The sequence below is a fragment of the Nicotiana tomentosiformis genome, chromosome 3 (genome assembly GCF_000390325.3).
Source record: "Nicotiana tomentosiformis chromosome 3, ASM39032v3, whole genome shotgun sequence".
NCBI lineage: Eukaryota > Viridiplantae > Streptophyta > Magnoliopsida > Solanales > Solanaceae > Nicotiana > Nicotiana tomentosiformis.
In genome coordinates, this window is record NC_090814.1 from 142,248,513 (window position 1) to 142,265,630 (window position 17,118).

The 17,118-nt window shown below is 34.3% G+C and overlaps 2 protein-coding genes across 3 annotated transcripts; one reads left to right on the plus strand and one right to left on the minus strand.

Annotated features, from left to right (window-relative positions):
* The first annotated feature begins 6,605 nt into the window (after positions 1–6,605).
* LOC104116080 (boron transporter 4-like) lies at positions 6,606–11,593 on the plus strand. Of its 2 annotated transcripts, none has more exons than XM_070197749.1 (14): positions 6,606–6,724; positions 7,401–7,509; positions 7,597–7,679; positions 7,783–7,975; positions 8,066–8,204; positions 8,304–8,469; positions 8,557–8,723; positions 8,806–8,979; positions 9,067–9,162; positions 9,252–9,368; positions 9,526–9,854; positions 10,363–10,642; positions 10,738–10,875; positions 11,103–11,593. In XM_070197749.1, the coding sequence occupies exons 2-14, from the start codon at positions 7,403–7,405 to the stop codon at positions 11,136–11,138; spliced, it is 2,025 nt and encodes a 674-aa protein (XP_070053850.1). In that variant the 5' UTR covers positions 6,606–6,724; positions 7,401–7,402; the 3' UTR covers positions 11,139–11,593. The 2 variants fall into 2 exon arrangements, with proteins under 2 accessions (XP_070053850.1, XP_070053851.1); XM_070197750.1 differs by having other exon boundaries at positions 6,623–6,724; positions 7,398–7,509.
* Positions 11,594–12,378: 785 nt separating this feature from the next.
* On the minus strand, positions 12,379–15,371 carry LOC104086303 (cytochrome P450 734A1-like). The gene is made up of 5 exons (XM_070197751.1): positions 14,978–15,371; positions 14,555–14,778; positions 14,186–14,433; positions 13,666–14,059; positions 12,379–12,847 (listed from the first exon to the last, which is right to left on the minus strand). Exons 1-5 carry the CDS (start codon positions 15,252–15,254, stop codon positions 12,422–12,424), a joined length of 1,569 nt encoding a protein of 522 aa, XP_070053852.1. The 5' UTR covers positions 15,255–15,371; the 3' UTR covers positions 12,379–12,421.
* Positions 15,372–17,118: the final 1,747 nt, after the last annotated feature.

Consider the following 17,118-nt stretch of genomic DNA (forward strand, 5'->3'; position numbering starts at 1 on the left):
TCAAATTTTGTAATCTTTAGTTTTTCATGATGATTTGTTATTTTGCTACCATGTATATGTGGAGCTAAACTTCACGTTCTAGGGTTTTGGTTGTCATGAATATTAAACTTTATTAATTATATTACCATTAGTTCATATTATCATCTTGTGGTTGTTTCTTTAATTCTAGTTTTAACTTGTGAATTGTTGTAACTACCAACTCACCCTACTATCTATGCTATGCTTGGGAAAGCCGTGTTTAGATTAGAGTAGAATTAGAGAGAGCTTATTTCTGAACTCGTGGCTCAGGGAAAGATTTCGTGGTTAGGATAAGAATATACCTAACAGTCTTGCTTAGTCGAATACCGTACTATATTCGTTCATGATAGATTCAAAACCATAGGAATATAGGGTTGATATATTATGGATAGACGGATAGGATTGTGGAAACATGCTATTATATAAACGATCTCGTCAACTAGCAATCATAGATAATTTGGATTAACAAGTATAATTACGAACTCAATTATATAAACGATCTGGTCAACTAGCAATCATAGATAATTTGGATTAACAGGTATAATTACGAACTCAATAGGATTGATAAACCGTCCACAGCCCTGGAATCTATATCTCCCTTGGTTACGTGTTTGAATTTTACAATAGTAGTTATAATAGAAAAGTTAAACTTTTGATCATCTTGGACAGTAAGTTGATTTTAATTTTCTTAGTTAACGGTTAATATAAGTCTCGATGGGTTCGACATCCGACTTTCGAGTCACTTTATTACTTGACGGCCACGTATACTTGCGTGTACTTGGGGAACCAACAAGTTTTTGGCACCGTTGCCGGGGACTTACTTCTTGATTGTTTATTTAAGTTAATCTTTTAATTGATTTTTGTTCAAGTTTTTAATTTTCTTATTTAGTTAGTATTATAATTTTTTACATGGAATCTTGGAATAAAAATTATTTGAATGATGGTTATTCTTACTTTGATGATCCTTGTCCATATTGTGGAGGACCCCACTGGTGAAAAAATTATCAATATATTTCCGGGAGCAAGTTCGGTGCACAATCTCAATCCTTTGAGTGGAATATTTATAATATGTGTGGTGGTCAAGGTGGCCATTGGGATGGTTGTACTAATTCTTTTTATCCTTCTTCGAGCCCTTATTATGATGTTTCTGATAATTTTTGTGAGTTTGATAGGAACAAGGTGGAGAATGTGGAATATGATGCTTAGACTATGGACCTGTTGAGGCAATTATTGGAACAAACTGTTGAACGCCGAAAAGACTTTGAAAATATCAAGGCAAGAATGAAGAGAATGAATTTCAAAGTAGAAGAATGAGCTGAAACATTAAATGATCAACAAGTTGCAGACTTAGTTGATAGTCAGGAAGAGCCTAAAATTGGACAAGAGAGTGAGTTCCAAGAAGAGGAAACTTTCAAAGAAGAGGAGATTTTGAGCCAAACTTGGCTAATGGAACAAGCTGAAAGATTAGAAATATATGAGGCTCAACGTGAAAAAATAACAAATGGGATGAAAGACTTAATAGAAGGAAGAGTTGAACTGAGGCAAGTGATTGAAAATTTTGGCACTACTATTCACGACTTAGAAGCTCAATTGAATGCAAAGTTTGTTGCGTCTAACGCCCAACAAAATTGTTCTGAGTTGTGTGAAACTGAAAAGGAGCTTATACGCCAAATTGAGGAGTTAAAAGTGGAGAGTCAATCATTCGACCATACTTTTCTTGAGGATGCCAATGTTGAGAAGAGTGTTTGAGTCATGTGAGGAAGTAGATAATGTTATATTTAAAGACTCTAGTGTGGGTACATATGAGGATGTAAATAGTGACGCAGTTCTAGAATTGGAACGCATTGGTTCTCATTCCGTGCATTTTTCAACATTGTGTTTGGATGATGATATGAAAATTGAGTCATTCGAGCCTTTGGAGGAGCCAACTGACGAGGAACAAGGTGCTTACATTCTGAAATTTATCGTGCCGGAGAGACATAATTACATACTTCATCTGAAGGCCAAGAAGTGTAGAATGTGAAATTGGTTACTTGGCCCAATTACATTTGTCCCACCACCCCGCTAGCATAGCAAAAAGCTTAAAGCCAAATTGGGGGCTCAATTCATAAATTCGAGATGGAGACAAAAAGTGCTTCAAGTCATGCCGCGACATTAAATCAGGCGCTTATTGGGAGGCAACCCAGTTTTACTTATTTCTTTTATTTTTATTTTTATTATATTATTTTTGTAGTGTCTGTTTTTATTGTGTATGATTATAAGCATAGGAAGAAAAGTCATTGGAAGAATGCAAAAGCGAGCTAGATGATGAGAACTAAGTGTGAGGTGCCCACACAAAGGACCATGCATGAGGAAAGTCTAAGTACCCCGTGAGCCGCTATTGCTTCGGCCTTTGGCCTTGCAGGGAGTCTCTTGTCCACCCTCGTTTGTATTTTATTTTATTTGTGCATTGGGGACACTGCATTCTTTTAAGTGTGGGGTGGGAGAATTTCTCTAGATAATTAGTAGTAGTGTGTTAGAAAAATGTTAACTTCTTAAAAAAAACAAAAAAAGTAGAAAAATTGGACTTCTCCCGACGATGGATCTCATTCGACAAGTTTCTTGAGGGATTTAAGTCGAAAGAAAAAAAGATAAAAATATTTTCTTTTGTTAGGCAGTGTAATAATTCCCTCTTGATTTTTCTTTGTACCGCAGTTCTTTTCCAAGGGTTTTGTTTGAACCAGGTGTAGTTAGTTTTATTTTTTAGGAGTAGGATCCATTGTGCTATGAATTGAATTAAAGCAATATCTCTTGACTTGGTTATGCCTTGAGAATAGTGAGTACTTTGGTTGTGACGCTTAGGCTCAGTTTTTTACTCTTGTATAAGTACCTTAAATCGTATAATCTTAAATTTGCCTAACTGCTTTGACTAGAGTGTCTTGATGAATTCAATATTTAGTGAGTTATGTGCCTTGTGTGTGTGAGATTTGTGTGTCATTCTGTGCATTGCATTTGATGCCTAGAACTTGTCTCGTGTGTTTGCAAAGCGAAATAGTAGTTTTGTTTAGTCTTGGAAGTGATATAGGTGTTTCTTTGTTGAGCCAGATATATATATAGTTTACCCGCTTAATTATTATGCAATGTAGTTAACCCCTTTGAGCATGTAATCCTATTTATTTGGCAACCACATTACAAGTCTTACCCATTTATTTGAATTAACCATCTATTTGAATTTTTTCACCTCTCATGAGCACTTGAATTGTAATGAACTTTGTAAAAGTTAAAGTGTGGGGTTCTGGTTTGGCTTTTGAGTGGAACCAATGAAATAAGGAGAAAGATGCACTATTTTGTAAAAGTAAGAGCCGCTTGAACTGGGGGGGGGGGGGAAGTTGTTGTATTGTGTGAAAAATATTCCTTGATAGTGGTGACTCTTGATGTAATTGTGCTTAAAGAAGTATGGAGTTAATATACATTGATGTGAAGGTGGAGTTATAGTTTGACATAAGTGTGGGGTTTTAAATGTTAAAGCGTTTATGGAGGTGTAGTCACTCGTATATTTAAATGTATCCTACCCGTCCCGCAACCTACATTACAACCAAATAAAGTCATAATTGATCCTTGACTGAATGAGCTCGATTAGTAGAGTAGTATACCACGGGCAAGCCTATGGTTCATCTTTTGTGGCATATGAATGTTGTTTATGAGAGTGAGTGGATTTTTTCTATATTGAGTTCCTAATTGTTCTTAAATTTTATGTGTGTGGAACTACTCTCTTTTGTTGTGTGAGGGCACTTGATTCATGAAGGAAAAGTAGTGTCGTTGACCTTTATGTTAGAGTAAGTGAGCGGGTTGTGAAAAATGCGTGGTGCTTGTGAGTCAAATCTTGAGGTGAGGATGTTACACTATTGTGTTTAGTCTATTTTAAATATTCTTGGTATGATGAGTTATGAGAGTGGTTTAAAAAGGTCGTGTTGTTGTAAAGTGTAGAAAGTTGCTCGAGGACGAGCAAAGTATAAGTGAAGGGTGTTGATAAACGGCCAAAAATGCATATTTTTTTATGTAATTTCATCTCATAACTTGTATGGTTACGGTAGGTTACATGAGTTTTTGTAGTAAATTATGCTCATTACGTGCATTCTTATGTGTAGGAGCAAGTTGGACGAAATGTATGCAAAAGAAGTTGATTCGTGACCAAAAGACAAAAGAAGGACTTTGCTCGTTCACTCTCGTGTGCACACGAGAGAATGAACGAGCTATTGAGGAAAAGCTTGGGAACAAATAGCGAAGTATAGCAAAAAGGCATGGAAGTGAACGAGAGACCTAAAAGAAAAAGAAAAAGAGAAGAACTTTGCTCGTTCACTCTCGCGTGCGAACGAGAAAGTGAACGAGCTAACCTAAAAAGGGTTGTTTCGAAGTGGGCTTGTATTATTTCACCCCATGCTAACCCTCTCTCATATAAATAGTCTTTAAACTCACTTTTGAAGGGGGCATACTTTAGATCTAGGGAGAATACGGAGCCGCGGTGGAGGCCGGAATTCATTAGATTCCATCTTTCTTCCATCAAATTTAGTAACCTTTACTTTTTCATGATGATTTGTTGTTTTGCTACCATATCTATGTGGAGTTAAACTTCACGTTCTAGGGTTGTGGTTGTCATGAATATTAAAGTTTATTAATTATATTATAGTTAATTCAGATGATCATCTTGTGGTTGTTTTTTTAATTCTAGTTTTAACTTGTGAATTGTTGTAGCTACCAACTCACCCTACTATCTATGTTATGCTTGGGAAAGTCGTATTTAGATTAGAGTAGAATTAGAGAGAGCTTGTTTCTGAACCCGTGACTCGAGGAAAGAGTTCGCGGTTAGGATATGAATATACCTAACAGTCTTGCTTAGTTGAATACCGTATTATATTCGTTCATGATAGATTCAAGACCATAGGAATATAGGGTTGATATATTATGGATAGACGAAAATAATTGTGGGAACATGCTATTTATATAAACGATCCGGTCAACTAGTAATCATAGATAATTTGGATTAACATGTATAATTACGAACTCAATAGGATTGATAAACCTACCACAACCCTGAAATCTACATATCCCTTGGTTACGTGTTTGAATTTCGCAATAATAGTTGTAGTGAAAAAGTTAAACTTTTGATCATCTTGGACAGTAAGTTGATTTTAGTTTGCTTAGTTAACGGTTAATCTAAGTCTCTGTGAGTTCGACATTTGACTTTAGAGTCACTTTATTACTTGACGGCCACGTATACTTGAGTGTACTTGGGAAACCAACATCCGTCCACATACAAAAACTCACATTTGTTGCATATAACTTTAATTAAAAGGTACTACTACTCGGTGGTAAATTTATCTACATTGGATGAAATTCTAGTAAATGACATTCACTACTTATTACTTTCCCCCCAAAACAAATGGGGTTAGGTATTGCTTGTTCTAGTCTTGTCTGAATTTGTAGTTTTTCTAGTCTAAGGTAAAGGATGAGAAAAAGTTGCTGTGAGAGATACTCCATTCCTAGCCAGAAAATAATTTATAAAGTATTTGAATGGGACAAATACAATTTTGAGTTGCTTTTAAGAACCCATAGGAACATATATTATGTGGCATAATGTGTAGGTTTGTGCTAGTCGCAGGTACTTACAAATGAATGGTAAGTACAACTCATAAATAACAAATGAATGAAACATAAATGGTGATATAACCAAGATCTCCTTCATCATCATGGAATATATGTATATGTATATTAAAATGGTGAATTTGTGTCACGGTCGAAGGCTCTAGATTTATAAACCAATCATATGTTCCGATAATATTTCTTAAAACACCGGCAATTTATGTCATTACTATGTCGTAGGAACGAAAATAAATAAATCACAGAATCTTTCTTTGAACGAATTAAAATTGAAAATATATTACTCCAATATCCTGGGTTCGGTCACGAGTTGAGATTAACTGGTTCTAAAAGGTGTATTAATTGTATACATACCTTATGTGGTTCGTCCGAATAAGATAATACCTCATGTAACTTGTTGTCTAATTCGAGCATAGTAAATTAGTGTCGTCTGTAAAAATAATTTTGCCTCTTCGCAATCATCGTATAGAAGGTTATTTTTGGTGTATGGAGCCTTTTTTTCTCAAAGCTAACTTTCTCTCTTCTTGCTTAAGTGAAATAAGAGGCGCTAAAGCTGAGAGCTTGTAAACAAAAAATCCTTATTTTGTTTGATATGCTACAAGGTTCCATATATTAATCTTATGCTGTGAAATTAATTTTACAAATTTTTGGTCAAGAAAGAGTTCTAGAATAAAGAAATACATAACACAATCTTAATCATAAAATTAGCTCAGGTCGTCATGCCCGACCTTTGAGTATTACACCATTATATCATTATTGTTTTTAAACTAATTAAATTGTCTTCTTCTAAGAGACATGGCCAGCTAGCCAATTGTTGTGGTCTTGTGTTGTTTTAAGAGAATTTCTGTTCCAAAAACATAATGGCACAAAAGTACAAGGTTTGGCAAGGTGTTTAATGTCCCACTAGCAGGTAAGAGCTCCTCTTTTTCTTATAATATATACTAAGTAGCTTGGTTCTCTAAACGAGCAAATACTATAACTACTGAGAAACAAGTACTAAAAATCTCTAGGAAAAACTTCCTCTGCATAATTTTCGGCCATTTTCTGGGGAAAGTGAGACAATTATCAGGTAAGTAACGGTTCTTTCAAACCATTTAATGTCTGGAAAATAGATGAATGTGAATCTTGTATATAAAACCAAATACAATACTATTATTGAGATACAACCCCTCAGTCCAGTCATTTTTCTTGTTCTGCTATTTTCCTTTTCTAAGAACATTCATTTTTTTGTCTGTCCCCATTTCTATCCAGTGGTGGATCGAGAGTGCAATCAACAGAATATGGAGTATGGTATATGTGAAAAAAAATAATAAAGTTTCAACAAATATTAGATCTTTAACCATTATTTCAAAGTGCAATGTGTTAAGTAGTAAGAACATAGATGTCAAACCCTTCAATTTAAATTCTGGGTCTAACATAAACGTCGAATCCATCAAATTTAAATTCTGGATAGAAACAACAAAAGCAAGTCTCTCGTGAAGAACAAGATTAATGCATGTCGTGCCTTAGATATATTAATACTAATCTTTTCTGGTTAACTTCAGAGCTTTCTTCTCATTTTAGTCCCTATCCCTGCTGAGGTATTTCATTATTTAAGGCAGTCTTTATTTTATTATGTATAGATAACAGAATAAGCTGAAGATAATGAAAACTGCTAGTAGTATGTAACAGTTTTAAATTCTACGTTTTCTGTATTTGATTGATAAATACTCTTTTTTTTCGGTATATTTGTTTTGGTTCAGCAGAGATGAAGAGTCGTTTCGGAACTCCATTTGAAGGCATTGCAGAGGATATTCGAGGACGCGTTTCTTGCTACAAACAAGATTGGATTGCTGGAATTAGTTCTGGAATAGGGTATATAATTTTTCTTTAGTTGAAAAATTTATGTGTTTCTTGCTTTTACGTTCTAATCTAACTGCTACTTCTGTGTGTATATGCCAGGATATTGGCTCCAACTACATACATATTTTTCGCATCAGCTCTTCCCGTGATTGCTTTTGGAGAACAATTGAGCAGAGATACAGGTTCTTTTGCATTTCAATTTTTTGATGAAAGCAATTTTCTAAAGGCAATCAAATGCATTTCTGATGCTATTAGTTTTTCTACTAACTTGATATGCATTATTAGATGGGAGCCTGAGCACTGTGGAAACTTTAGCTTCTACAGCTATTTGTGGAATCATTCATTCAATACTCGGCGGACAACCTCTTATGATACTAGGAGTTGCAGAACCTACTATTATTATGTATAGTTACCTCTACAAGTTTGCCAAAGGGAGAGAAGAATTGGGACAGACCCTTTACTTGGCTTGGGCTGGATGGTATGTTATACTAATATGTTAAATTTCAAATAAGATTGTTTGATAGGCAAAAAAATCATGATTCTCATTTCTATGATGTAATTTTTGCAGGGTTTGTGTTTGGACAGCTCTCATGTTGTTTCTTCTAGCAATATTTAATGCCTGCTCTATCATTAGTAAATTTACAAGGATTGCTGGGGAGACTTTTGGCATGCTTATCGCCGTGCTTTTCATTCAAGAAGCAATTAAGGTATTCTAACTGCAGAAACATTAAGTTCTTTTTAAGAAACTCTGACTCTTGGTAAGAATGGATTCTTAATTAGAATACGTTTGAATTGTAACTCTGTAGGGATTAGTGAGCGAGTTTCACATTCCTAAATCCGATGACCCAAGTTCAGAGAAAAATCAATTCCATTGGCTTTATACAAATGGCCTACTTGGAATCATATTTACCTTTGGTCTTCTCTACACAGCCTTAAAAAGCAGGAAAGCAAGGTCATGGTGGTATGGCACAGGTTTGTAATCCTAACATGGTATAAATGTGTTGTCACTTAATGAAAATATAGGTTTCTAATGATCACATCTTTTTCATATTAAATCAGGCTGGATTAGAAGCTTCATCGCGGACTATGGAGTTCCTTTAATGGTTCTTATGTGGTCAGCTCTCTCATTTATCATACCAAACAAAGTTCCATCTGGAATTCCTAGAACTCTCTATAGTCCCCTTCCTTGGGAATCTGCATCTTTATATCACTGGACTGTAATGAAGGTGTGAATAATTTTGAAAGGTTATTACTCCTTCAATTAGTAATGAGATATCTTGAAATTTTAACTCATAACTCAAACTGCAGGATATGGGGAAGGTTCCTCCAGCATACATATTTGCGGCCATAATACCAGCTGTGATGATAGCAGGACTCTATTTTTTCGATCACAGTGTTGCTTCTCAGATGGCACAACAAAAGGAGTTCAACTTAAAGAATCCTTCTGCTTATCATTATGATATCTTACTCTTGGGATTTATGGTACTATCATCTGTGGATTTCTTCTACTAATTATTTGCGCTGTTTCAATAATCAATACTAATGACAAGGGCTGATACTTCTCCGCAGACTTTGCTATGTGGTTTGATTGGATTGCCTCCTTCAAATGGTGTCCTGCCACAATCCCCTATGCATACTAAAAGTTTGGCTGTTCTTAAGAAACAGGTAAATATAATTAATCTGTGGATGATTCTTATGATATTGCCTCTAGTACTACGACATTAAATTTCTAAACAGTTCATATTGCTAACCAGCTGATTCGAAAGAAGATGGTTGAAAGTGCAAAAGAGAGTATCAGGAGAAAAGCTAGCAACTCTGAAATCTATGGCAACATGCAAGCTGTATTCATAGAGATAGATAGTCCTCCTGTTGTAAGTCTATCTTCTCAGAATTGCATCATTGTTTTTGAGTTAGATAAACCTAACTCTGAGCCACTTTATCCAACTTTTAACCATTATTCACTTTTCAAATAATACTTGCGACGAATACTGATCACTGACACATCTTATTCTTTCATGCCTATTGCAGAATGCAGTAGCTAAAGAATTGAAACACTTGAAAGAGGCAATAATGAAACGTGAAATTGAAAATGGAAATGGGGAAAAGTCAAATGGCAAATTTGATCCTGAGAAGCATATTGATGCTTACTTGCCTGTTCGAGTCAATGAACAAAGAGTGAGCAATCTACTGCAGTCACTACTAGTAGCAGCATCAGTAGGTGCTATGCCAGTAATAAAAAAGATACCAACCTCAGTTCTTTGGGGATATTTTGCCTACATGGCTATTGACAGCTTGCCAGGAAATCAACTATGGGAAAGAATCTTGCTTCTCTTCATCACCCCTGGCAGGAGATTTAAGTAAGTTATTTTTGTGATATATGAAGATTGAAGTGCTTAAATAAATATATCAATCCTTGTTCTTTTAACTAGCACCGATTATATGTATATAATTGGTATATCATATGTATATTTATGTATATTATATGTATATTTATACTTGATATACAAAAATTATATATTTGCCAGCTATTATCTTTTAGGGCGGCCCAAAAATATAATTATCCCTTTACAAAAATAAAAAAGTAACTTCTTGTAACGGTTGAGGCCCAATTGTCGAGGTATTGTTCGCTTTGACAAAATCATTGAGGTCTCGTAGCTTTATGCCCTCGGATTTTAACCTAAAAGTGCCTCTCACAGTTGAATACCTAAAGTTGCTCTTTATACTTAATAGTGAATCCCCTTCGAGTTCAACCGTTGTTGTTATATTTTATATCACAAATAGATGCACACAAACAATAACATATGCCCTTTTTTCTTTAAGAATATGACAAATTATGTGACTAACCTGAGTTGATCATAATGGTAGGGTTCTTGAAGGGGTACATGCATCTTTTGTGGAGTCAGTACCATTCAGATACATTGCAATCTTCACAATATTCCAACTTGTATATTTACTTGTGGTCTTTGGAGTCACTTGGATTCCCATAGCTGGGATTCTATTCCCCTTGCCATTCTTTCTCCTCATAAGCATAAGGCAGCATTTGCTTCCCAAATTGTTCCAGCCTCATCATTTGCAAGAGCTCGATGCAGCCGAGTATGAAGAAATAGTTGGTGCTCCACAACGTGCACTTAGCTTCTCTTTCATGGTATTCCAAAAGTGTTGATTCTGCTTTATTTTTTTGGACTTTTATGTCTTAAAAGGAAATATATATATATATATCAGCTTATATATTACTATTAGGAAACGGAGGCAACTCTTCCTGGAACTGAAGAAGGCAAAATAGAAATTTGTGATGCTGAGATCTTGGATGAACTTACAACCAGCAGAGGAGAGTTGAAATTCAGGACTGTCAGTTTCAGCGAGGATAAGCGCCCTCAGGTATCTTGACAATGAATGAATTTCATAATTATTACACTCAACGGGGGTATAACCTCACATGTGCATGCACTCAATTCTTATTCATGAGCCAAACATATGCAGATAACATGTCAAATCATGTGACCATCTCTTCTTAAATTGTTAGAGAGAGCAAACTTTCAATTTTTTAATTACACTATGTCTCAACAATGATAACGGAGGTTAATGGCTTAATGCTTACTTTGCAGGTTTATCCAGCTGAAGACAGTACAGAATCCGAGTGACGAATTTGATCACTTTTTAGTAACTAATGGGAACCATCGTCGAGCAGCCAATCATGGCCGAGGTCAAGTATCAGAAGGAACGGTAATGACTAGTTCAGTAATAGGACCTTTAAGAGAATATTCCGTTGGATATTTTTTATACTTGTACTTTTAGGGTTAATTGGGGGTATGTCCCTATAAATAGAAAGAGAGATTTCATGACAAAAGGATGGAGAAGAAAGCAGACTCTCTCTAGATAGATACAAAGACTACCTTTAAAAAGAGATTGGATGGTTGATGACTCTACACCTTTTCCATTAGATCCAAGATAAATCCCGATATTCTTGTATTTGTCAGTCATTCACCATTGTCAGAAGGAGGAATCATTCACCTCATTTAAAATTGGGTGAATCATTCTCCTTATTTACTTTAGTGTTATTTATTATTATTGAAAGATTGACGCTCCTTTTCCATTATTGGTATTGGAACATTAAATACATATCACATTTAACTCTTTTTCAACGATGTTCAAACATTATCCACATAGATCGATTATAGATCAGAAGTTGTTATTATTATTAACTAGGCTAAACTCATCATCACATAAAATTAATTAGTCTTACCAAAGGTTTATAATTAGTGGATAATATTTTTTGGTCAAACAGTGACTATATATATATAGTGATGAAACAGGTAATTGACTATTGTATCAACTATGGGGAATGGAAGATATGAAGATATCTGTGGTCCTGGATTATAGAGAAATTTGTAATGTCTGGGTTGGTATATATCACTGGTATTTTGTCCATTATATATAGTATATCTAGCTGAGAGTGAATTTTATACCAGTATTGTAAAAGTTAATTGTATATACAATTATACAATTATAATATTTGTATAATTGTATATAATCCATTACACCGGCTGGCTTTTTGTGTAAAGATCCCCTTCTGGAATCCCTTAAAGAGATTTAATTGAAGCCGAAATAAGCGGAAAGCTACACTTTCGATGGGCTTCCACTCAGGCCCTTATTGAGAAAAACAAATTGTTTTGTTTTATAAAAACATTTCAATGAAGTATTTATTGCAGTAAATTAATATTATTTTTCATAGTTTTTATTTTTAGTCATCAGGTCTGTTGTTATTGTGATTAATATCATCAGTCAGGTTATTCACTGCTGAACAAACAGTGGATGATCGTCAAACTTTTGCAAAGATTTGGAAGAGGGAGAGTGGGGATTTAATTTGCAATGTACACAAAATTTTGTATTTGTACAAACCTGAACATGTATATACGTATGTCAACTACAACTTTTGGAAGATAATGGGAGCACCATATTGTGGACATAAGAGCATCAAAATGGTAGGAACATGTTGGTACGTTGGAGAAAGATGAAAAGAAAAACGTTGCAAGATCATAGCTATTGCTAATTTAGCTTGCATTACTGCTAAATTTTGTCCAATGCAACGGCGGGAGCCTAAGCCAAAGGGCATAAATGCCATCGGATGTTTTGCTGCTTGTGCAACTCCTCGACCAAATCTTGCTGGATTAAATTCATTCGCGTCTTGTCCCCATAATGTTGGATCGTGATGAATTGCTATAATTGGTATTAGGAGCTCAGTTCCTTTGGGTAATTTGAAATTCCCCAATTGTGTATCGAATTTGGCTCTTCTGATTGCTGCCACTGCAGGTGGATATAGCCGCAGGGATTCATTCAAGATCATTCCGAGCTGCATGCCATAAAAAATTTCACTAAAACATAGAGTTGACATCTTAAGAAACTAAAACTAACACATACCAAAATTTGCACAAGTTTGTATTCTAGGCACCACAAGGAAAATCTATTTTTTTTTACCACTATTAGGTCACTTAAATAATAATACAGTAATATTAACAGTAACAAGTATGGTTAGGTAGCTTAAAATTATTGTAAGTAATTAGGGGCGGATCCAACATAGAGTTACCGGGTTCCCAATGCTTTCGAACGGAGCATAAATTCATGTGTAAAAATCAATAAAATTGTAAAAATATGAACTCATAACTTTAAAAATATAATATGTTCAATAATAAAAACTTTAAATATTGAACACATAGAATTAAAATCATAAATCCGCATAGGTAAGTAACCTATTATAGTAGGTAATATTTAACCTTCATATATGGTAACAATGTACATTTTTGTACGATTAGTACTTAGCAGCGTTAACACCTTATGCTAGTAAGTTCTTACGGAAAAAATATGAAGGGCGCATAAATTAGTAAATTAAATCAAATAGTGAAATCTGAGATTTCTCTACTTTTAATGCACATTTATTTAAATCAAAAAGCTTGATGATCCGGTCTAATTAGTAAGACAAATATATAAAAAGCTTATCCAAAAAGAGAGTGAAGAATTATCTGACAGAACAAAGTGTTGGTCTGTTTCCAGTTTACCTTTACCACATGCATAGACCATAGTGTTGGATTGTTTTAACAAAAAGCATGATCACGGTGAATAAACAAAAGGTATATATGGTGTAATAAATTTAATTAATGTATGCTTAATTACCGTCTTAAGCTTGGCGAGGTCGTCTTTAGAGGGGGTATCACGTGATCCACAGACAGACAAAACCTCCTCACGTGCCAGTTCCTGCCACTGAGGATGCATGGCCAATAAAATGGTAGTCCACGTCAGCAAGTTTGACGTCGTATGTTTGCCGGCAAAGAAGATAGTCTTGCATTCCTCGACAATGTCATAAACTGTAATGTTTGAACTATTTGTATATTCATTACTCGTACTAGCTTTGATCATTACTTCCAATAAATCATTCGGACATTCGTCTGACAATAAAACCTGAGTATCCTCCGAAATTTTTCTCCTTTCTTCAATAAGCTTTATCAAAGATTTTCTAACCTCTTTATCCAATCTCCAAGAAATTCTATTCTTTTTAGTAGGCAAGAACCTGTCACAACACAATATAAAAGCAATTTCTTTTTTTCACTTTACAATTGTACGTTTCAAGATTCTGCACAAAACACTAACTACCAAATCATAACGCGTTATATATTTATTATAATCATATATTTACCTGTATCCGGGGATGAAAACTTTCTGATAAGCTTCAGTGGCATAAACCATTTGTTGTGCTTGCAACTCAAAGATGGCTCTTCCATCTTCGTAGCTGTTTCCGAATACAATACGCGTAATCACATCTTCTGCTAATGTTTGGAACATTTTTGAGACTTCGATTTCTACCTTGCCGCATTTTGACGACGAAGTTTTTGACCATTTGTCCAACATCTCCATCATACTTTTCCCCATCATCGGAATCATTAGCTATATATATGTAGAACAATTAAAAATTAATATACTAAGAGTTAGAAATTTTTATACGTAAACTTATTTTTAACACTGACAACTAACTTGAAAAAAATACAGCAATATATCTGTGAATAACCTTTAGATTTTCAATGTAGAGGGTTGGAGTAATAATCTTCCTATGGTGAGCCCATTTTTCTCCTTTTAAACTCAGCAAACCATCACCTTCAAGCTTCTTCACAAGCGGGGGTGACTCATTTTTCTCAAAGCTCTCCGATTTCAGGACGAAAATATCCCTAATAAGAGCTGGATCAGATATGGTCACACGAGCCGTTGGTCCAAACCATATAACAAATGTTGAACCTGCAATTTATTTTTGATATATATATATATATATATATATATATATATATATATATATATATATATATATATATACCACCAAAATTAGTTTGTAGAATTAAACTATAAAGATGAGAACAAGTGCAAGACTGTAGTAGAGCATATAATTAAATGGTTCCTTTAAGGACAAATAAAAATGAATAAAAGAGAAATTTAATACCATAGATTTTCTTCCAATGATGGTAAAAGGGGAGAACTCTAGGAAGAATATCATGAGAGAAAGGCAAAGGGCGAGATAATAATGGAGTAGTGAAACTTGCAATCTCTTTGAGGTTACCGAACAAGAAATGATATTTAGGACCTCTGATTCCTTGTTTCCAGAAATGTTTTTGAGTTCTTTTTGGTTTCCACCAGAGATGAACGATCGCTTTCTGTGCAAACAACAGTAACACATACGAAAAGAAGAGAAGACATAACCAGTGAAAGCTGGCTTCCATTTTGTGAACCACTGCTTGATAACAGCAAATTCCTGCTTATTTAATTTAACTGGATACAGTTTTTCCTATATTTGAGAGAAAGAGAGAGAGGTTCTTTGTCTCTCTTGTATGTAAGACTAACTAGATGTATTATTGAGGTTGTCCGGTTTTATAGCTCATTCCCAAATACTTAATTACAGACAGCAGAAGATCTCTCAAAGAGAATTAAAATATTTATTTTTTTTCCTTTCTTCCCCTAATTAGAAATAATTTAAATTATACCGATAATAGAAAGTTTTGATTATTTATTAGAAGATTGTTTATCATTCTTTTAAGGTTGTTAGTATTTGTATAAAGAATTAATTATTGTGTTTTAAATAAAATGATGGCGTAAATCTTTTCTACAGACCGTACATTGCAATTAAATCAAAGAATCGACTATTTATCCCATAGTCCTACTTCCTTAAGTGGATCAAGTACATGTATTTTTTGAAAAGCTGGATGCGTTTAGAGCCTAACGTGGCAATTTTGCAACATATGGTCCAAAATCCGAGTAAGGAGAAAACGTCTATGTTTTTGCATGAATATATTATGGAGAATAACTTGTATTAATAAGCAATTTAGCACCATATAATGATTCATATTTGCATGTAATGCCTAATTTAAGCAAGGTTTGCAAGAGACATGCATTGACCCTAGTTCCAATAGGGGTTTCCGCAAATTCAGAAAGAATCATGTGATTCTTCATCCTTTTGCGTGCTAGTGATCTCAATGTAGCGACAACCTTCATGATGATCATGCTATTTTTTGTTTATTTGTTTTTGGTTACACCGATTCAGCATTCCTACTGGGATCCAACTAAATTCGAATTCGAAAAGTAAAAATAATTTGAGGCTTTAATCGTTTCCTAATTAAAATGATTTCATATTCAAGACTTGAATTCAAAATTTTTAGTTGAAAATGAAAAAATACTTACCGCTTTATTACGAACTTGTTGGTATTATCATGCATCCTATTCTCCCCTCAAAGAATGAGTCAAAAAGGATATATATGAAGTGTAAATTAACTGGAACTCACATATATGTCTTTCAATCATTTTCGTTTCATGTCATTCAACTATTAATTATGACTTTAGACCTAACTTATCCCCACCTATTCGCCAATCACAATAATCCCTTGAATAAATTCTTTACCAACCTACTTAACAATACTCCACAAGATTTTTAACCCGTGTTTCTAGAAAAGTTGGCAATGTTCAAGCAGAGGCGAAGCTACCTTATAGTGTATGGGTGCTAAACACAATTACTTTTGTTTAAATATTTTATTTATATTTGAAAATTTATTAAATATATATAAAAATATTTAATTACAAACCTATTAACTAAGACGATCTATAAGTTCTATGGCAAATTCAGACCCCATACACTTTAAATTCAGAATTAGCCTATGTGTTCAAGTAACCATAAACTAGAAATATCACAATTATTAAAAAGAGATCATTTGCACTTATGCAGGCAAAAGCAACTGCTATATTCTACAACTCTCTTTCAGTTGTTTCTGAACTTATTTTTAAATTTGATGTGGGGTTAAATGAAGGATCATGAAGTGATGAAGTAATCCCAATAGTAAAATGCGGGACCATTCATGTGGATACAAGAGTTTCACGAGGATTGATCTTCAATAATTCCAGTGATATTGTCTTGGCTACAGTGTCTCTTTTAATAGAATAGAATATTATGACCTTCTTTTTTTACTTTATAGGCAGCAAACTCTTTTCTCGTCCCCATCCCCACGAAATCCATAGCGCCATACTGCCATAAGCCTCATAGGTAAAGAAAAGGATTTTCCCTGGTCCATTTTAAATGTGGTTTTAGATTTTGGTGTA